Below are 22,884 nucleotides of genomic sequence, written 5' to 3' on the forward strand. Positions count from 1 at the left end.
AATGATCCTATCAGTCCCTTCTAGCTTTAGAAATCTGTGATTCAACCAGGTACAACTATGAGCTTTCAGGTATGAAGCCATATGTTGCACAGTACAGCTTAGTTCGGATTCTTCTGGGTTAAGCTCTTTTATCTAGTCAGTAAATCCTTGCTTTGTGTTTTAGGCTTGGTATCTTAGTGCCAGCTCCTGTTGCAGTGTGGCCAAATCTTCTGAACTTCCAAAACAGGATTCACTCTGATAGGAGTGTCTCACTCACAAGGGAAGTGAAGCTTAACCAATTTATTTAGAGCTACCTACAAATTAACTAAACTATTGTGTTGCAAACATGTGGGTTTGAAACTTAATAATCAAGGTTACTACTGAGGACCAGAGAATTCTGAACACCATTTTACCATATACGTCTTTCAGGCGCAGCTGAACCTTTTAGATCTTGAGGATAAATTTACTGATCCATAGCATTCTACACTGCCCGCAGTGCCTTCGGCAGCAAGGCTTGTCTTAGGCCTACATTCTCATTCCCTGCTTTTCTTACTCTAAAAGGAGAATCCCTCCTCCCTCTTGCATCCCCCAACTCCTCCCATCAGTGTTTATTATAATACTTATCCCTTCTGTAGCTGCTTCCATCTAAATACTGCAAAGCGCTTAGCAAACCATAAATTAAGCCTCCCCGCACTTGTGTGGCAAGTAGGCCTTAGCTGTCCCATTTTTTCAGAGTGGGAAGCTGGGCATAAAGATGTTAAATCCGTTGGCATATTGTGTGACCGTAGGCAACTAGCATGTCAGTAACAGAGCTGGGAATAGAATCTGGATTTCCTAATTGCTAGTCCTGAGCGTGAACCCCAGGTCACAACTTCCTGACTTCACACATTCCTGGTGCTGATCCAGGCCACTTGCCCCTTCTGCTTCTTGCCTTGAAGGAAGGAGCAGGAAGGACCCTGCGAACAGGGAGAGGCAGGGTCCGTAACTTAGGACACTCCTTATGTAAGAGTCTTGATGTGGCTGTCTCCCAAAAGCCTCAGATCTTCTCTTCTTGCTGCAGCACCCTTAGGGTCCACTTATCCCTTTGGGAAACTAGCCAGCAGCAGGTGACTAGGAGAGCAGTATTAGCTTTGTGCAGGCGTGCGGGGGTGGGGGAGCTCATTGTTTGTTCTAGCATAAATTATATTGAAAGTTTGGCCACCATTGCTGTGTTGTCTGATAATAAACCAAAGTATGTGTTTGAATACAGTGGCAGAGTCCTGGTATCAATATTTAAATATAATGTTGCTTCCAGAAAAGCAATCCAGCTATCTGCTCACTTTTCAGAGGTAGGTCAATTACCTTCTCTGGCTAATAAGATACTGTCACTTGGACAATTTATACGTGCTATAATGTTACCTAGCTAAACTGACAAGTTAAGGGAACATCTACTTTGACAAGTCTATTATAAAACGAACAATGCCCTGTTTAGAGGGGAACTAATTGCAAGCATGTGCTTTTGATTTATTTCATTTATTTTTGGTGTGCTCATTACCTTTTTAAGGTCTGTACTGCATTCAGGAACAAGTAGTGTCCGTTTAATGTAACGGAAAACCTGAAACCAAATGCCAGCTTGCTTTTGAATACATACTCAAGAATTTGTTCGAGCTGTGAGTAGTCAGCTTTCCAATGAAGGAATCTAAAGAAGTTTGTAAGGTTTGAAACTGGACATCTGTAATTTGAGTATACTTATACTTTAGTTTAGAAATGTGGGGTCTGATCCAAAGCCCATGGAAGTTAGTGGAAAGTCTCTCATTGATTTCAATGGGCTCTTGCTCCGGCCTTAACCCTTATGGGGAAGTGGTGTAGGAGTTAACGACACATCCTGTAAAAGTCTATAATAGGGATAGAATACTTTTATATTTTTAAAGATGGTTTAAAAATTCTATAGAAAGGAGATCATTCTCTGTTACATTTGGGAGGGTTTTAGAGTAATTTTTATAGAATCTCTATTTAATTTTCAGGAGACTTATTAGTTTCATCATTCCTCTTTCCATAAAGGAATGGACCTGATTTATTAAACAAAATTCCAAATGTTTTTTTATTTGTGTGAAAACTGTTTGTTATGCAAATACCAGAAAAATAAAATAACAGTTTGAACAACAAACCTCAGAAGCAATTGGTGAAGGAATTGTGGGGGCGGGACAGAAGGCGTAGGTGGGTATACTATACACTGCTACCTCAATATAACGCGACCCGATATAACACGAATTCTGATATAACACGGTAAAGCAGTGCTCCGGGGGGGTGGGGCTGCGCACTCTGGTGGATCAAAGCAAGTTCAATATAATGCGGTTTCACCTATAACGTGGTAAGATTTTTTGGCTCCCGAGGACAGCGTTCTATCGAGGTAGAGGTGTAGTTCTGTTTCTCTTTGCTGTCACTCAAAAAATAGGGGTGGGGGGAGCACGTTTTAAGTAGGAATAATGCCGAAGCCACCCCAAAGGGGGCAGAGAAGAAGGGAAACCCTGAAGCTGCTCCCTTGTTTCACCAGCTGAGAGAGAGGTTGACCATAAAGGGAAAATGGGACATTGTTTGGGGCTAACCCGAGCCCCCTTCCCCATGTGGGCCTGGCCCCCGCGCCAGGCTGAGGCTGGTGTCGCTGCTCGCCCAAGCCATGCCTGACCCCTACCCCAGTCTTCCCTCACCCATTGCGTAGGGCTGGCATCACCACTCACCCTCCCTCACATGTTCCTCCGCACCCCATTTTTTGACAAAAGTGGGCATTTGTCCCATTTGCTTTTGCCAACTGATCAAGTTGGCAAGAACAAATGGGACAAATGCCTCCTTTTGCCAAAAAAGTAGGGACGGCCAGGACAGGGCTTAAAGAGACTGCCCCGGACAAAAGAGGATCTATGGTTAACTTACTCAGAGGTAACCTAGCACACAGTGGAGTAAGGCACAGTCCCCATCCTCATCAGTGGGCTTCAGGAAGCACAGTCCCACCCAGCATTCCTCCTGTACCCGGGTAGCTCTGACAGATCTCCAGAGTTCAGCATATAAGGGCCAGGCCCAATTGGTGTTCCTTCACTCAGGGCACTCTGGAGCTGCCTTATCTGTGTGGTCTGTTAGGGCACAGGGTGCCCCATAGTGGATGGGGAGGGGTAGGATTATGGCCCTTTTCCCCAGAAACAACCTGCAGAGAGGGACTAGTGTGCATGGAAGGAGACACTCTGCACCCTAAGAAGCAGTGCAGAGCAGAGCAGAATGCCTCCTTGTTCTTCCCCTGGGCAGAGAAGCTCTGTACCAACATCATTGCAGGTCTGTGTCACGAGGCCCATAAAGTAGCCCCAAATATACATGCACCCAAAGAATACTCACTCATGCAAGTAGACTTCTTCAAGGCAGATGAATTACTTGCCTGAGTAAGCCCTAATCTTGTAAGAAAAGGTTGTGGGACCCAACATATGAATGGAGACTACAAAAGTTACAAACAGGTTATAGAATATTAAACCTGAAAGATGGGGACTACTCAGCGGTAACTGTAAAACTGTATCATGAAAGCTTATCAGCCCATATAGAAAACTCACTTGATCATGATGAAAAAATAATCTGCTTCTTGTCAAGACTGTCCAGGGACAGTGAATAGAATTTTAAATGCCCCCTCTACAGAAACAGGATCTAAGCGAACTTGAAACTTCCAAGAAATGTCCTGACCCAAAGACAGGCTGTCCACATTAGGGAACTCTATCAAATAATTCCCAGTGGTACTACCGCTGATTCAATTTTATCAGCTGTTTGCACTAGTGGCAACCCTAGTCTATACAAGACTGGACTGGCTACCAGTGTAGTTAACCTCTGTCAGTTAAAGCTTCAGGTATTCGCCTTAAAAATGAATAACATGATATGGTCCAATGTGGGGATTAGTTCTAGAGCTGGAGACTTTTCATCCTTCAAACCCAATGAACAATTGGATGATTTGTCCAAAATGTTTATTTTTTCCCAGGGATATTTTCATGGGTTCCAAATATCACTTTCACAGCTGATCTGTGCAATAAGCAGACTGCATTCAAATCTCTCTACCATCTTTTATATCCTAACAGTGAGAAGGAAATGGATCCAGCTTTGGGATCCATTCTTTTTATTTACAATATTTTTACTTGCCCTAAGGCCCAGTTGATAATCTCTGGATATCAGAATAACCATTAACAAGCATAACCTTCTATCATCATGTCCAGAGGTATTAAATTATTTTTCTCAATCTTCAGAATTCTTCTGTGGAATGTGAAAAAATTGAAATGAATATGAAAGAAGCCAGGGAACCAGAGAACTGATTACTTTTTTCAGTAATTTCATTCAGCAGGATTTCTCTTTATTTAAAAGGGAGTAAACGTAAAATTAAAGCCCAATCTTGTGAAAACTTATACACGCAATTAACTTTACACACTGTAATTTTCCCCATTGACTTCCGTGTGACTATTCACATTATATAAAGTTAAGCACATGTTAAATCTTTGCATAGTTGGGGTCTAAACTGCTAAAGTTGTTTTCAGCTGGATCTCAATTTCAAATACACATGATGAAAAAGCAATTCAGTGAAACATATGCAGGTGAAATTGTTTGCTTTAGCTGTAACTATACATAAAAGGTTATCCACATCAAACAAAATTGTTCTTGTAAAATGATAGTGTGTTTACCAGTGGTATTTGTTTATTATGAAACCTGGGATACTACTACTTTGTGTATTCAAGTATGTCAACAGGTAGGAAGTTTACAGATTTTCCCTATGAAAAGGTTACAGCTATTCTTTCTGGCTAAGCCCTGTAGACACATATCTAATTACAGCTTTGTGGCCAGGATAAGGTTATAGAGGGAGGAAAGTGCATGCTGAAATCAGTTTAAATGACTTGCAGACAGTGACTTAGTGCTAGGTGGTTCCTTTGCAGACAGGCAAGACACAAAAATGTTTGCAGCACGCACTGGGACAGTGGGAAGTAAAAATCTTGATGAGACAGCCAAGTTAAGGAAACACTCTGTCCTTTCTTTAGGGAGTAGAGAAAAAGCCCCAAAGAGCTCCTCTGAAAGCAGCAAGGACAATAGACTCAACACCACAGGTCAGACACAGCAAAGGGGCTGGAGACTGGCACTCATGCGAGAACTGGAGATGAACTGGTATCTGAAAATATGTAACTTATCGTATGAGCATACGATCGCGTACACCACCGGAATGCCTCACAGGTAAGAAAGCTAAACTTATTCTTCTTCAAAAGACATTTCAAATAAGTGTTTCCACCCACAGCCCTTTCTCCCCTCCCTACCCCCCCCCCCAAAAAAACAACAACAAACAAACCCATAAGGCTCTGTGTTTTGTACCTGGTTGGTTGTTAGACCATTTTCTAACCACTTTACAGTGTGGCTGGTGGCAGGGGGGTACTGTTACATGCAAACTACAAAAGTGACAATTATAGGCAATTGATTATTAGTCACTTGAATGTCACAAAGTTGCTGAATCCTCAGACTTGTATCTCATCAGCTATCTTGTCAATGTGACCGATTTCAATTGAGTTTAGTGCACAATATACTGCAAATGTGCAAGGATTATGGAGGCGACCTGAGAATATTGAATGAAAGCAATTGCAAACCCTTGTTGTGAGTTTTCCCTAAATTGTGAGGGAGTGTATGAATGCCAGCTTGAAAGCAAACCACTTCTGGGAAAGAAGAGAACACTTTCATTTTATTCAGTAAATTGCTTCTAATCTAAGCCCTTGTAAAATCTCAAAGCATAGGGGAGCCTGATTTTCATTAATTCTAAATGTAAAGGGGCCTCACCAGTGCAAATAAGACCCAGGCTTAGTTTTATGGGTCTCTAATATTGAATCTCTGAGTCTTAATTAGGTAGGGCTTTTATATAAATTGGTTATTAATGTTTCAGCCCAGCTGTCAGAAAATGATACAATCAGTAGGCTAGGTTCTGCCACCCCTATCCATATTGAGTGGGATCTTACTTGATAACCCTACTTACTTCAGTAGGTGGCAGAAGGAAAGAATTTAACAAGCATTTTTATCTAGTCCATCTCTGAATCCATGACTGTTGGAGTGTCGGGTGTGTGTGGTGTTTTGCCCTGCCCAGCTCTAATACGTTTAGCAGACAACCAGGCTTCTAACCCCATTGCCAGGCAAAATCATCCTAAATCTCAAAGCGAAGTGTCTAAAGTGACTGATGTGAACGTGAGATCTTTCCACAGATACTAGAATCAGTAAGATTTCATCGGGAGGAAAAAAGGTTGAAAATAGAAAGTAGCTAAAAGGAAAATGTGTGCAAGTTAGTACAGAAATGAGAGGTTTTGCATACACTATTGCTAAGAAATTAGTAGCCGACCACATCCAATAAGGAAAATGTTATTCCAGTGGCTAAATTTAGTTGTCAAATAAATGGTGGTGTGAAAAACACGTTAAACCAGATTGACTACTTATGTGAAACTCATGGTCAAGCTACCTAAACACTGAATGTTGTGTTAACAGAACACTATGAAGGATGCAATTATTTGCAGCGCTTGAGTTGCTAATGTTAATGTAGTAAAGTCTTTACATATACTTCTAAAAATACAATAGTCTCATATTTTAAAACTCATGAAGAATCAGTAGTAATATTTACTTACCACTGGGGTAAAGCTGCATGCAGGATGCAATGTTAAGGAAAATACAATCAAGCCCTCCAGGATGTGGTAACCAGGGAACAGAAGATCTTTTTGAGGTGTTAAGGATATGTTTGGATGAAGGGAGGCATGGCTGAGCAAGGATGAGTTTATCAGAATTAAGCTGCAGGAAAGTATGTAGACAAAATCATAAGTTTTACACTATAGTGAAAAAACCCAGAAGATGGAGATATTTGGGGCCAGAAAGAGTTGAAAACCAAGGGAAGTGTTTTCTTTTGGCAACCTATTGAGCATGCTTGTGTATTAAAAATGTATAATGCAGCTTGAAAATATTTAAACTATGTTGGCGTTGATTGCTAGTGATTCCCAGTGAGTCAAAGCAAGGAACACTCACTTGAGTTGAGGCCAAGATGTATTACTTGTATTTGCATTTCCAGCCCACCAAAAATGTGGGTTTAGACCAGGGGTTGGCAACCTTTGGCCCGCGGCCCGCCAGGGTAAGTGCCCTGGTGGACCGGGCCGGTTTGTTTACCTGCCGCGTCTGCAGGTTTGGCCAATGGCGGCTCCCACTGGCCGTGGTTTGCTGCTCCAGGCCAATGGGGGCTGCGGGAAGCGGCGGCCAGCACATCCCTCGGCCTGCGCCGCTTCCCGCAGCCCCCATTGGCCTGGAGCAGCGAACCAAACCTACGGACGCGGCAGGTAAACAAACTGGCCCGGCCCGCCATGGCACTTACCCTGGCGAGCCATGTGCCAAAGGTTGCCGATCCCTGGTTTAGACCAAGGAGTTTTGTTTGAGTCCTTGTAGAGGTAGGGTCTGATAGTGAAAGATCAGATGTAGAACCATGTTTGTCTCGCCCAGGGACGCTCCGATGTAGTGTTTTGGTTTGGTCAATGCAGAGAGACATGCCAATGGTAAAACTCTAATTTGGGTCCGGTTTTGGATTCTGAATCTCCCTTCCCCCAAAGTCTGGTAGTGTCTGAATGTGGGGTTTGGTTCTAACCCAGGTGTCTTCTTTATAGAAGCAATTTCTTTGTAAACTGGATATGAACTGGACTTCCAAATTTTCAGCCTCCTTTTCTTTAAACTGAACTCTGAAAGCTACCCAATATACAGCTCCATGATAAGTCTCTGCTATTTCTAGCTAGGATAACCAGTTACATTATGCTGTTACACTGCATTGCCATGAAAATATTTGTATATTTTTTACATTACCTGAGTGGTAGTAAAAATAAGGCCGATTGGTAAATGATATATTTAGAAACAATGCCAGTGACTTCCCTAGATCATGATCATTTTAACTGCTGTGAAATCTAATTTCAGAGAATACAAAAGGATCAGATTGGCACATGGATGTAACTTGTTGGAAACAATCTCCAATGCCAATGTTAATAACCTGTTCCCTGAAGCTCCATGTGTTTTAGTGTGCCTTTCAGAGAGCAGTAAACAGAACTTACTGTTACTTGAATCTGAACCAGTTTTTATATGCAGATCTTATAAGGTCCTAAACTATTTTTAGAAGATAACATAGAATTGACTGAATCCGAATATAAGACATTGATGAACCATTACAGCAACTGGTGCTGACGAGGTCATCTGAATTCCTTAGGTCTTTGGTCACCCACAGTTTGCAGAGCCAGAATAATTGGAGTCATCCAAATTTCCATGCAAAAATCACCCTCTGTGGCATTGAATTACAATCTTTTCAAATATGTTCTCTTCTGAGATCAGTCTGTTTATCTGCTTTGAAGGATTTGAGGATTAGCTGAATCCATGGCACATTAATCTTTTGATGATCTAATCATACTCTGTACTAGTGATTGAAAGAGAGTTGTAACAAAGGGCTGCAGAATTGTGATTCTGTGAGATGACAAAGTAAAGGTATTCCTTCTTGCATTATATTGATTCATGCTCATTGAGCTGTTTGTTTGGCTTGGGTGGCTAATCTGGGATCTCTATTAATTCTCTTGATTTAATAATTCAGGTGTTCTATAAATATAAAATATCTTAACCACATTACAAATTACATACTGTGGGTACCATTAAAAAGCTAACATTTATCTATCTTTGGCACACAGTGGGGTCTGAAATACCAACAATTCTCTAGCTTTAAGACTAGAGAATTATCTGCTGATTCGTTTGACAAGTGTTGATTTTTTGGGGGGAGTGTGTATGGGGGGGGGGGGTTTAAAGGCAACTCGTGTGTGTGTGTGTGTATATGTGTGTGTGTGTGTGTGTATATACCTCCTCTGAAACACTGTCTAGGCTAAAGGGTGAAGGAAGGCACTAAGACTGACAATTGATGCATTGCATGCAAGGCCGGCTGTAGGCACCAGCGCTCCAAGCATGTGCTTGGGGCAGCACTTTCCAAGGGGCAGCACTCCGGCGCTTTTTTTTTTTTTTGCTTGGGGCGCAAAAAGCCGGGAGGCGGCCCTGAGTGGAGGTGAGCTGTGGTGGTGGGGGACGCGGGGAGGGCCGCAGAAAGTAACCTGGGGGGGGGGGGCAGAGGAACCACTCCCCCCCAGCTCACCTCCGCTCCACCACCGCCTGCTCCCCCGAGCGCGCAGCCACTCCGCTTCTCCCCCCTCCCTCCCAGACTTGCCGCGTGAATCAGCTGTTTTGTGGCAAGCCTGGGAGGGAGGGGTAGGAGGGGAAATGTGGCACGCCCGGGGGAGGAGGCAGGGCCTGGGATTTGGGGAAGGGGTTGGAATGGGGCGGGGAAGGGGCGGAGTTGGGGTGGGGCCGGGGGGGCACAGGAAATTTTTTTTGCTTGGGGCGGCAAAAAACTTGGAGCCGTCCCTGATTGCATGCTACACAAAAATGCAGGGGAAAGGGAAATTTTGGCTAAGAATGCAGGGACACCCCCCCTAATCTTGTTAAAGCACTGTGGAATCTTTAGGGTTCATACAGAACACATGGGGCCTTGTTTTTACAGACCCTACTGTAAAGCCTGCTATCTACATAGTCTACAGAAAAACTGCATGGTACTCTGCTCTTCTCCCTCAGAAGGATGAAGAGCTGAATTAATACTGACAGGATTTCAGTTTGATTCCAAAGAATCTGGGTATATCAAATCTGAGGCTTAAACCACTAAGCCAACCCCTTGGTTTACTTCCTCTGAAGGCAGAGCAACATGCCAACAGACCAGGCACTTAGACGCATATGCACATATTCTCATCTGGAGCCTGTCAGTACTATTCAAAGCTCCAGGCAAAATAGGTCCCAAGAGAGCCGCCAGCTGCTGAATAGCCCACCCAGCTGCTGAGCATGCTGCTACAGCACCATTCCCAGTTCCTAGCAGGCTAGCAGCAAAAGACCACTCTCAGCTGGCATGTGCTACCACTAGACTGCCCCCCAGCCACAGTTGCACGTTAATTAACCGTCTATCTGTGTCCAGAAAAATAAGTGTTTCAATCTTATGGAGAATTTGTATTGATTACAATTATAGAAAATTTTTTTATTTAGGCACACTAGCTTCTAAAAATCCCAAGAAGTTATTTATTTGTGTTACAAAGGCCTAGAGACGCCATTTATGATCCAGCCCCCTTTGCAGTAGGCACTGCACAAACAAAATAAGTCTCTGCCCCAAAGAACTTACATTCTAAGTAGACCAGACAGGATTGTGTGCGGGTCCTGCAGCCGGAGCTGCAGAGCTGGCAAGAAACTGGAGCTGTTGCTCCTTAACTATCTCCCAGCCCTGTGCTTGCAGAGATAGGGGAGGGAGCACTGCCTGCTGCTGCACGCGCTGAGGGTCCAGGATGTCCAGTGGCATATGCAGCAGGTCTAATTGGCTGGGGGTAAGCTGACATTTCATAGTGCACATTTTCACAGGAACTTTTCTCTTCCCGCTTCTGACATTCCTGACCCTTTGGCCCCTCCCCAGTTCTACCATTTGCATAATGGTCAAGAACCCTGAATAGGAAAAGAAATTGAGAGCCCAACACACCTGATTTATGTGAGGCTATAATGTACTCTGAGAAACCAAATTGCCTTGATGATTTGACTAAGGGACATTACAACATTCAAGTATCCTGCCCAAGGCCTTAAATAAACCCCATGAGAACTTGCATTTATCAGCCTTGTACTGAATCCAGAACAAATATTTTTTTTGTCTAAATATAAGACATGGGAAAGAGTTGGCACTCTCCTCCCAGTGGCAATACACAGTCCCTTTTGAGTACTTGACCATGAGAGGTTTCAACTGATGGGTGGGGGGGGGGGGAAGTCACTGATTCTGGCTAGGATATATCTTAGGCACCAATTAAAAGGAGCCAGTAGCAATAAGGTACGGAGTGACTGGGAGGAAACTTTATAGTCCCATGGTTCTATTAGGCAAACGTAACTAAGTTAAAGCTGCATCTCCTAATAGAAATATAATGGCAACAGACTAGCATTCCAAAAGAACATAGAGAAGCCAGAAAAGCAGAAACTACCAAGAATTTAAATCTCAAATGCTTCATTGGACTTTGAGAATCCTTGTGATCAGCTTTTATCTTGGAATATGCATTTGTACAGACCTTCCTGCACGGAAATCCCACCCCACAAGCCAAGTGTGCCGAAATCCATTGAAGCACCGTTGAGGGGTAAAAGGCAAAGCGCCACCCTTAAAGTCTGCCTTCCAGCAAAATGCTGGGCTGAAAGGCTAAGTGGAGCAGCAGAACTGAAACAGCTAGAGAAGTTTTTGTATATGCATGGAGTGTCCTTACATGAAACTGTCAAAGCTGGGACAGGAATGATATACAGGTACTTTCCTATACCCGTTGTCAGATTATTTCATAGTCAAGTACAGTTACTAAGAAACTACTGAAATGAGGGGAGGTCTGGCCCAATAAAACTCTTGCAGCAAAGAATGACAACAAAATGGCTATAAATAGATTATATGTACATTATACATAATGTCTTAAAGAACATATCTTTGCAGTGTTGTAGCCATGTTGATCCTAGGATGTTAGAGAGACTTGGTGGATGTGGTAATATCTTTTACTGGACCAATTCTGTTGGTGAAAGAGACAAACTTTTGAGCTATACAGAACTTTTCTGGTGTGGGAAATGTACTTAATGTCACAGCTAAATACAAATATATCCATTTATAAATGTCTTTGATAGAACATATCTATAGTTCATTTACATAGTATATGTACCTTTAAAATCTGTCTGCCTGTTCGTGTGCGCTCTCTCTCTCTTACATATACATTTGTTGTTCATTGTCTAGAGTAAATGTACTCTGCATAAGGGATCATCTAAATTCAGATCTTAAATTTCCTTGGCAAAACTAGGACAAAAGAAAAATACAATGAAAAACATGTAAGTAAAATGTTGATTCCAAGGAGTATGACACTTTACATTCTAGCCAATTGTTATTGAATGCATAATGCAGCGTCTGTCTAAAACAGACATATGTATAGAATTATGAAATTTGACTGTTTTTGTGCGCTAATTTGCAGCTTTTATTGAATTTGTTTATTGCATGCTTTTTATGGATATATTGCAGGTGTATACCTCACTTTAGATAGTCACTTGTTGAAGAAACACACATTACCAATTCTCTTAAAAATAGTATTTGACATTAAAAGGGAAGAGAATATTATTCCTTTTTGTCTGGATATGTTGAACTGTTCCTGAGAATTAGAGTGGGGGAGTGGGGGGAGAGGGACAGAAACTTAAGAGAAAAATTACCATAGATCACTATGTGCTCTAGTCTAGATGGTGCTACCAATCTAGACTTGGAATCAGAAACCTATCAGTTAACACTGATTTAAACAGTACGCTTGATCTTTCTGTTGCTAGCCTTATTAATATCACAGCACCAGTGCAGACCGAGCTATGGTTAATTATATTATCACTAGGGAACTGGGAAACAGATTGAAAGGTATATCTCACAAGTGGAGTCCAATTGAGATAATTGTCTTTTTTTGAATACACAGGGATTTATTGTGACCTGTTAATGTTGTAGTGAGTGTGTTGTCTTGCTTGCTGGTCCAATGGCACAACCTTTTGGGTGAAAGTGGAGGGCCTGATACTGAATGCTTATTCATGTTGAGTAGTTCCTAACTCCATGAGTATAGTCCCATTGACCTCAGTAGGACTAACCAAGGAGTAAGGTATGACTCATTGTAAATGTCAGAATCAGGCCCTTAGTGTCTCATCATTCAGGTAGGGCTGATGGGGTGAGGTATGTCTTACATGACTAGCCAGGGAAGAAACATGCCTCTGTGCATTTTACAGTTCTTCATGGGCCAAATTATAAAGAGACTGTTTCCATATTTCACATAATATGTTCTTAAACAGGTATCCTGCTTAAGGCTAACGTTTAGTCAGGGGTATTTTTTGTAAAAGTCATGGCCAGGTCATGGGAAATAAACAAAAATTCATGGCTTGTGACCTGTCCGTGACTTTATGAAAAATACTCCTGACTAAATCTTAGCTGCTCTGGGGGTGGGTGGTGGGGGGCGAAGGCTGGGGCGCCGCTGCTCTGGGGGGGGCTGCTGCTTGGGGAGGGGAGAGGGGTGCACCAGTCGCTGTGGAAGTCCATGGTGGTCCCAGAAAGTCATGAATTCTGTGACTTTCTCAAGATCAATCTTATCCTTCATCTCACATTCTCTAGTCAACACAATCAGAAGTGATGTGCTAAACTGGGACATGGAAAAACCATAGAAAAGTGATCAAAGGAGGAAAGGAAACTTGCTAATATGATTTTTGGCAACAGTATTATTCTGTGCAACTTTGAAAACACAAGCCAGAGAAAATGTGAAAAATCAAATCAACAATCTAACTGTTCACTGAAATTAATCCGTAAGGATCCTGTACCATCTTATGGCACTCCAGAATCTGCCTGGAATCCATTTGCATCTGGGAAAGACTCTAGCTAAAGTAAGCCTATATTAGCACTGGGTAAGCATGAGTGACCCAAGAACCTCTTAATGCCAGCTGGCAAGGGGGTGCAAAGCTTTACAGGGGTTACAGGGATCTCTTTTGGGTTTGGCATGTCATTCTAGTTAACCAAAGAGTGTCATGCGGGGGTCTCAAAAGTCACACTGGTCACTGATACCATTGTGAAATGCATGTTTGGTTGTTGCTTGAGGAGTTACATTTATACCATGAACATTATGTTCTTAGTCACCAGCAAAGTGGGGGAAAAAAACTTTGCTGTCAGACAAATGTTTATCTAACTGGCTGTTTATAGGTAAACTAAGTATTGTATGTTTCACAAGGGGTCTCCTATCACCAGTCTAAACTGAATGTAAATGAGGTATTGTGAGAACTTCAAAGAAAAAATAACAGGAAGAGAAAATGGGGGAGGAAGGATATCTAGAGGTACATATCACAGGTTTGCTTCGCTATATTTGGGGGACAAAGAAGATACCTTACCATCGCTCACCTAGAAAGTAAATGGACAGTAAATTTGTTTCATGAAAGTGAGATCTCAAGCAGGCTTGGATGAAAATGCTGGATAGAACTTTGGGTGAAAAGTTTTAACCCGTTAGTTGAGTGTTGTCTGATTTTGTTTTATATGTAACCATTTATTTCCAATATTCTTAGTTGATATCACCTGAATCTCTAATCTTTGATAAACTTTATTCTTGTTTTCACTCTAACTATATCTAAGTGCTGTGGTGTTAAGCAAAGTGCTGGTCTTGAGTTGAATCTTAGAAGCTGGTGGGTTCTGTTCCTTTGGGAACATCAGGCCTGGTAATTCTGAGAGTGTTCAGTGGATAAGGGGCTGAACACAGCAGGGACACTCTGAGGACTTAGGCATTGGTGTATGATGATTGCTATCTACGCAGAGAGAGCGAGGCCTGCGGGAGTTGAAAGGCAGTGCTTGTGCTGCTGGAGGCTAGTGTTTCAAGGAGCTAATCCACAGCAAGCACAGACAAGACTTTTTTACACTAAAGGCAGGTGGTGTTGAGGTGTCTCACAACCATGCATGCTCCTGGGGAGCACAATGAGATGCCACTGGCCTACTTAGTGCTCCCCCTTCTGCTTGTGCCTACGTATACTGCGCTTGGACATGCTGTGCAAAACCTATCCAAGCCCCATTCCCTCATGGGTCCCTTGATAACTTTCCTGTACACTGAAGAGCAGCAGCAGGTATCAGGCAGTCATCTGTTCTTACCCTGGGCCCTGAGGCGGGGCTAAGTCAGAACTGTTTCTGCCACCTGGGGCCGCCTGTCCACATGTAGATTGTTCAGTTTTCAATCTTCATGGGTGAAATTAATTCCAAGTGCAAATCTCTCTGAAAGCCCTTTGCACCACACAAACTCCACTTACACCAGATTTATACCTTATGACTTATAAATGCCACAAAAGGCCTTGCGCTGCTCTTCTACATAGGGGTGAAATTAACTTTTTGGAGAACATGAGGGTTTTCTTACAATCTAAGGCTCTGATTTGTATAGAAATAGACCTGCGCAGAGGACAGGAAACTCTTTGACATTACCATCACAGATGTCTCCCTTGCATTCTTCTATAGGGCCATTTCCATCTAGTTCTCCTAGCTAATTAGCATTCATGTTGTTGGATTACTTGATTAAAGTTAGTTTGCAGTTTAAACTAAACAGCAAAACTCAGGCTTTGTCTTGTATGCAAGTTGCACTTTTTTAACTAAATTATTCTTTTCTTAAACCCCCTTGTTGGACACTTAAACGGGTTTTAAGATTTCCTTGTATTGACTTAGCTTACATCCATTCCTTACAAATTTAAGCTAACTGGATACAAGGTGCTCTAAAACTGATTTCTGAGTGTCTGTGCAAGTTGCATGGATTTAACTAAACAGATTTCTAAACTGGTTAGGTTAAATCAGGGGAACTCTGTGTAGACAAGGTCTTGGGATCTTATCCTGCTGAAGTTCATGGCAAAACTCCCATGGACTTCTATGGGGACAGGATTGGCATGGGGTGGGGGAGGAGGGCAGAGGAAAAGGGTGACATTCTGAGGTTCTTTCCTGGTCTTTTCTCTGGCAATGGGACTCTGGGTAACAACTGCCTAAAACCTAGAAGAAAAATTAGTGAAGACTTTAATAGTTTCTGATTTAAAAACCCAAGCTTCCTTAGGGCACGATCCAACTCCCACAATGGGAGTCCTTGCTGTTTCCTCCCCTTCTCCCATTGTTTTCTTTTCCCCTCTAATCATACTTACTCTAGTGCATACAGATAAGGAAAGGACTGAGCTCCCTGAGCTGAGATGAGGAATCTGCACAGCTGAAGGAAAATACAACTTATAATTACTTGATAAAAAGTTAGTTTCTGCAGCCCAAGTGAGAGAGGAACTTTTATAGTGAGCAATGAAACATTATAGTGAATTGTGGAAATAACCAATACAAAATAGATGTTTTTAGACACGTTACTAAAAACATCTAATAGGTCTGAATTTATTGCCTATTTTGTGGTAAGCAGAGTGATAGCTGTGTTTATCTCAAAATGTCAAGTGCATATCCTGCATTAACTGATATTACAATTTTCAGACTGTTAAATGTCTACTGCTTGAAAATGAATGTTAGGTGGTTGAGTTTATTCTTTTATCTTGTAAAAGGGTCTTTACATTCTACAGTTGATTTATCTTTGGAAAGAATCTGTTTTAATCCTCTACAGTTCATTGATCTTGGTGTTAAAGTGGGGAGATTTTGTTACCAAGACATGCACATGTGTGTGTGATTAAGCCCTGCAAATATGGACAGGTCAAACTTTGTGTGTGTGTGTGGCTGTTCCTTAAAGATGGGCTTGAGCCACAAAATTAGGATCCAAACTTCCCCAATGGGAGTCTTGCTCGAGTAAGATTCTGCAAGATCAGGCCTTTAAACTCTAGTGCCTCCCCCCTCCCGCCCCCCCAAGTTAGCAAGCTGACTTTTGGTTCAACATTTAGGTTTACACTGATGCACAAGCTGAAAAAATAGGACCAAAATAGTTCTCATTCCCATATATCTCCTAAGACTGCATCCGGAAGCATATAGTCCAAAATATCCACCAAAAACTATCCTATTGATCCACAAAATCATCTGAAACTACACACGAGCCAATAGTGCTACTGAAACCGTAAGGAAACTTTCAGAACATAATTTTATCTTGAGCTCTTCTTGCCTATGATTATTTTGTTTGGGTTAGGTTCTGATCTCATTCACATCAGTGTAAATTTGAGTACCTTCTTTGTCTTCAGTGGATTCACCCTGAATGTGCAGCAATGTAAGTGACACCAGAATCTAGCTCAGCCTTTTTGTGTTGTGAAGATGTTGCTTGCATTAGAGAAACAGAAAGCATGGGCAGGACCGCTTTCTCCTTGCTGTGTGGGGTTGGTGATGAGGGCACTGGTTAGGCTGGGAGAAAGAAGGTGAACTGAGGGAGGGAGAAATGAATACCTGAATGACCTCCCCCTCTTCTCTTCCCCTCCCCCCCGCGAAAGATTAATTTAACTGATATTTTACATCGAACAGGGATGGCAAATAACTTTTCTGTACTCACAATAAAAGGAAAATGGCTTTTCAAAATGTTTACTTTCCTTGGAGATTCCTTTTGCCTGAGACCAGTCAGAAAACTGTGAGAAAATTGAAATAAGAGAGCATATTTTCTTATTTAAAGCTGTCACACAGTTCTACTGTTTACTTGCCAGCCAGGGAAATGTGGTCTTTTTCAGAGACTGACTGCCCAGGAAAAGAGCAGCAAAGCCAGGAAAGCCCATGTGATCTTGAAGCAGTATAAAGATGCAACACAGCCAATGGCAATAAAACAGTGCCACATAAAGGTGATAAACAGTTCCAGGAGTTGAATGGGGCTACTTTAAAAATACGGGGCAGAATTTATCCCTGGTATAAATCCATTAACTTTATTGGAGATGCACTGTCCATGCATTTGTCCCCAAATGCACTGACTAACCAATTCTCTTACACTTTTCTCTCTTCATTGAGAGAGTTTCTTTTAGCTCCCCCAAAGATTGGTCTTTCATCCTTAAATAATTTCTGATTTGAATTGGTTGGTTCAAGTAGAAATTTAAAAAGAAAAATGGCTTCCCCTTATTAGCTTTATTACTTCAACAATAATTCCCCACTTTCCATTTTGTCCTGCCGTTTCCATTCATACATTGGACACTGATTTTTTTTTTTTTTTTAATTTTTTTTTAAAAGGCAAAGGGTCAGATGAGCACCCCAGTTCCTGACCTGCTGGCAGTTTTTAAATTATACAAGCAACTGACTGTAGGGCTGCAGCCACTTCATAGTCACGTCTTGCTTCCAAAAATGCAGCTGTGGCACTCTCTCAATTAAGTTTATTCCATTAGAGGTTATCCTGCAAATGCATGTTTTACATATACCCTGCTGATGGAGGGATTGGGTTCCCACAAAGTTAACAAGATATTAGGCCAAAAATATGAAGACCTCTCTATCTCCGCCCCATGCCATATAGAAAACATACCTAAAATAGAAGAGCCAGCTCTAGTCTAAGATTAGAGAGAAATTTTCTATAGGGGTTCCCAATACCAAAACCCACTCAAGGTTCCATTTATAACACAACAGAGCAAAGCCTCTGAGATCTGTAATTCTAAGGTTTATAGGAGACACACTGCACCTGTACCTTGTATACTTACACTAGTCAGACAGCATTTTGCTCAGTGATTGGGTTCTATGCCTGGCTCTGCACTGGTTCACTGTACCACCATTAGCAAGTCACTGTCAGTCTGTGCCTCCATTTCCCCATTTATAAAATGGAGGCTTTGCCTTTTGTAAAGCTCTTTGACCCTGGTAAGAGCATGCTTTCCTTTAAGTCCCATTGAAGTGAGTGGGATTTAGGCACATATATACGTTTTGTCCTAAATTTGGGACTTTAAGATCTACCGATTAAAAGTTATCTAACTTTTATATTGATTTATATTTTTTTCTTATTTTCAGTTATAAGAGTGTGTGAAAGCTTTATATTTCATAGTGAATACATCAGAAAATCAATGTTTCATATTTCATTGAGAGCATTGACCTATTTTTGCTGCAAGACACGGAGATGCTAACTTTTTTGTGTGCAACAATGGGTCCACTTTGCTTGAAGATAAATTTATTTTCCAGGTGGCCTTTGTGTTTGAAAATGGGTACTTTAACATATTTAATAAGAACATGCAGTTTGATGAAAGCAAGAAAAGGACTTGGGGATGTGGGGCGGATGCAGGGTACACAAGGCCAAATAATTTTTAAAAAATCCTGTGAAAATGTGTAATATGAATGTCAACTTACAGCCAATTCTAGAAAGAAATTGTTAGAAGTGAAGTAGGAGTCTGAAAATTTTAAACTACTGCGATAGTTAGCTCATATTTTATAAAGTATATACACCAGGCCATGCCTTAATAGTAGGAATTTTGCAGTAAGATTTCCTACATCATTGTGAAAGACCGATCACTTTGACACTCCAAGTGAATGAAGTGAGTGAATGTGTGAAAGCAGAGGTGGTGTTACACTGAACTAAGTACTGGGAAATCGACATAAGAAACATTTTAAAACAAATAGTGAATGAAGTTGAGAATGTTTAAGATTGGGTCTCACTGGTGACACTACAGAGGCAAACAGGCATTTGTGACGAGCAGACTTCTAAAGCCTTGATTCAGAATAGATTAAGCACCTCAAGGTTTAGATGCTTATTGGAACTAGATCAGTACCTCTTGGGTCTCTCACTTAAACTAGTGTAACAAGATCAGAATTGGGCTGTCTGCCTCTGCACCATACACTGTTCCGCCTCCTCCATTAGATCATCTGGGAGCCAGTCCCAGACTGCTTTTCTTTAATTAATTAATAAATAAATAAATAAATAAAAGGGGGGAGGGGCAGGTAAGTGGGATGATAGAGTTTGACAGCAAAAAACTCAACTGGTGGTGGCATTTGTCACATTGCTGAGGATTATTAACATCCTTCCTGGACTACAAATAAGTGCAAATAAGTGATGGTCACATAAACACCACCCTATACCGGAAACCTACTGACCGCTATACGTACCTACATGCCTCCAGCTTCCATCCAAGACACATCACACGATCCATTGTCGACAGCCAAGCCCTAAGATACAACCGAATTTGCTCCAACCCCTCAGACAGAGACAAACACCTACAAGATCTTTATCAAGCATTCTTAAAACTACAATACCCACCCGGGGAAGTGAGCAAACAGATTGACAGAGCAAGACGGGTACCCAGAAATCACCTACTACAGGACAGACCCAACAAGGACAATAACAAAACACCACTGGCCATCACATACAGCCCCCAGCTAAAACCTCTCCAGCGCATTATCCACGATCTACAACCTATCCTGGAAAATTATCCCTCACTCTCACAGACCCTGGGAGGCAGGCCAGTCCTCACTAACAGACAACCCCCCAACCTGAAGCAAATACTCACCAGCAACTACACACCACAACCCAGGAACCAATCCCTGTAGCAAACCTCATTGCCTACTCTGTCCCCATATGTACTCTGGCGACACCATCAGAGGACCCAACCACATCAGTCACACCATCAAGGGCTCATTCACCTGCACATCTACTAATGTTATATATGCCATCATGTGCCAGCAATGCCCCTCTGCCATGTACATTGGCCAAACTGGACAGTCCCTCTGCAAAAGAATAAATGGACACAAATCGGACATCAGGAATGGTAACATACAAAAGCCAGTAAGTGAACACTTCAATCTCCCTGGTCATTCTATTACAGATTTAAAAGTCACTATCATTGAACAAAAAAACTTCAGAAACAGACTTCAAAGAGAAACAGCAGAACTAAAATTCATTTGCAAATTTAACACCATTAATCTGGGCTTGAATAGGGACTGGGAGTGGCTGGCTCATTACAGAAGCAGCTTTTCCTCTCCTGGAATTGACACCTCCTCATCTATTATTGGGAGTGGACTACATCCACCCTAATTGAATTGGCCCTGTCAACACTGGTTCTCCACTTGCGAAGTAACTCCCTTCTTTCCATGTGTCAGTATATAATGCCTGCATCTGTAACTTTCACTCTATGCATCTGAAGAAGTGAAGTTTTTACCCACGAAAGCTTATGCCCAAATAAATCTGTTAGTCTTTAAGGTGCCACCAGACTCCTTGTTGTTCTTCCTGGACTTGAGATTTATAGAGATGGATTTTTCGGGGGGCAGGGGGTTGCACTCTCCTCTATCTTTTCCTTACTATCTATGAAGAAAATGCTCTTTCCTTTCTGATTTAATCATTGACAGGTTGCTGTAGTTTATAGCTCTGCCTTTCTTATGAGGGGAAAACTAGACTTTCATTTTTTTTAAATGAAGTATAAAAGCAGGGTTGGTTTGAAGGAAAGCTAGTGCCCTTTGTGAAGCCACTGGCTCCAGGATTGAGGCCCTGACTGAGGATGAGTGCTTGGCACAATTCAGGACAGGGGTGCCCCTCCCTGATCCTAGTCCACTCCTCCGGGGAAGGTTACAGCTGCTTTAAGGACTTCTCTATCATTTGCTGACTGTCAACAGGCCAAAGGGCTGTTGTAGTACCCAGGGATTGCTGAGGTGTAGTAATGTCCTAGCCACTCCTCTTTTTCCCCCAGCACCCCTCTTGTGCCATTTGCAGGGAGTGATGTAGGGAGCCTCTACTACCCCCAAGGATTCCACTGTGCAGGAAAGTTCCACTAGGCACCAGAATGCCAGATGTAGGGCTGTTTTGTGCCCTTGGAAAAATGCTAAGTGTTCAACTAGGGTCAGGGCTTCTAACTTTAGCTAGATGGGCACTAACTTCTGTGCATCATATACTCTCACCTGTAAGTTTTTCTAACTAGGTTAAAATTGGGCTCAATATATGGTCCAGGCATGCCCCCCAACAGCATTACTGTAAATAGTTTGCACCAGGACTCCAATTTTATATGTATAACATCCATTTCCAGCCGTACGTACACAATAAAAATTGTTGGCTCAGAGCATTTACAAACCTTACCAAGACCAGCTCTAGGCATTTTTAGTATGGTTTTTGACATGGTCCTAGGTGACATTCTCATAAGCAAACTAGGGAAATGAGGACTAGATGAAATGTCCTCTAGATGAGGACTATAAGGTGTGATATTACTCTGAGTATAATCTTTCATCAGTGGCTCATTGTTGAACTGGGCAGGCTTGTCAAATTGGGGTTCCGCAGGGGTTAGTCCTAATGTCTGGAACCAGTCAATATTTCCCTTAATGACTTGGATAAGGGAGTGAAGAGTGTGCTCAAAAAATCTGCAGATGATACCAACCTGGGAGGGGTTGCAAGCACTTTGGAGGACATAATTAGAATTCAAAATGACTTTGACAAATTGGAGAGCTAGGAAAAGGACATTGGACCAAATCTTGAAGCTTTTACACAGGCCTTATTCATATCAGGTGAAACCCTGTGCAGAGGGCTGGCACAAGACCTATGCAATTCTCAAAATAGGGCTCAAGTCATGCATAGGCTTTGTATTGGCTCTGTACACAGTGGCAAATTTCAGCCATTCTGAAGGGCTGAATAAGGACTTTTTGGACCATTGGTTTGGAAGGGGAGAACACCGCTCCTCCCATGGAGGATCTGGAGATGGTTTTAAATAGCTCTGTAGTGGGGTGTCGACTCACTGGCGCGGCGCCTCCTGCTGGTCGTCTTGGGAATTAGCTCCTTCCAGCCCAGAGCACCCTCTGCAGGCCTGAGTCTCGCCTGCTGCTGGACCCTCCTGCCCTTTGCCCAGGGGTTCTGCCCACCGCAGCACCCCCTCACTCTGGGTCTCCCCTCCCAGGGGAACCCCAACCCCCTATCCCCACCTCGCCTCAGTGGCTACTGCCAGTCATCATCTAGTCCCTGCTCCCTGGGGCAGACTGCAGTCTGTAAACCACTCATCATCAGCAAGGGGGGCTGGACCAGCTGACTCTGCCCACATCTGGGCTGCCCCTCTGCAACCCTAGTACCCTTTTGTGGGCCCTTAGCTCAGCCTGCGGCTTTGCTAGGCTGGAGCTCCCCAGCTCCCTCTACCCTTCCCCAGCACTGCTGCACCCTAGATACCCTTCTCAGCTTCCCAGGCAACCAGGTCCTTCTTCCTCAGAAGCTAGAGAGAGAGTCTCTGCTTCTGGCCCACTGCCCTCTTATAAGGGCCAGCTGGGCCCTGATTGCATTGGCTACAGCTGTGGCTTCTTTCTCAATCAGCCCAGCCTTTTCCCCTGCCACAGCCCTCTCCCAGGGCTGTTTTAAGCCCTTCAGGGCAGGAGCAGGGTAACCACCCCGCTACAAGCTCTTTCTACCTTCTCCATCCCGACTTGTATTCAATTTTGAGTTCTGCTAAGCTGAGATCTTT

At 42.6% G+C, this 22,884-nt stretch overlaps 1 protein-coding gene across 2 annotated transcripts in view; it reads left to right on the top strand.

Moving 5' to 3' along the window:
- Positions 1-4,921: 4,921 nt before the first annotated feature.
- The window catches only part of KCNAB1 (potassium voltage-gated channel subfamily A member regulatory beta subunit 1), a 239,582-nt gene continuing 221,619 nt past the window's right edge, over positions 4,922-22,884 (top strand). For both annotated transcript variants that reach the window (XM_029911140.1, XM_029911141.1), the window contains exon 1: positions 4,922-5,196. In XM_029911140.1, the coding sequence (XP_029767000.1) occupies positions 4,922-5,196 (275 nt within the window). The remainder of the gene's footprint in view (positions 5,197-22,884) is intronic.

This window comes from Terrapene carolina, unplaced genomic scaffold (assembly GCF_002925995.2).
Source record: "Terrapene carolina triunguis isolate 2854851 unplaced genomic scaffold, T_m_triunguis-2.0 Scaffold88, whole genome shotgun sequence".
In the NCBI taxonomy this organism is placed as follows: Eukaryota; Metazoa; Chordata; order Testudines; family Emydidae; genus Terrapene; species Terrapene triunguis.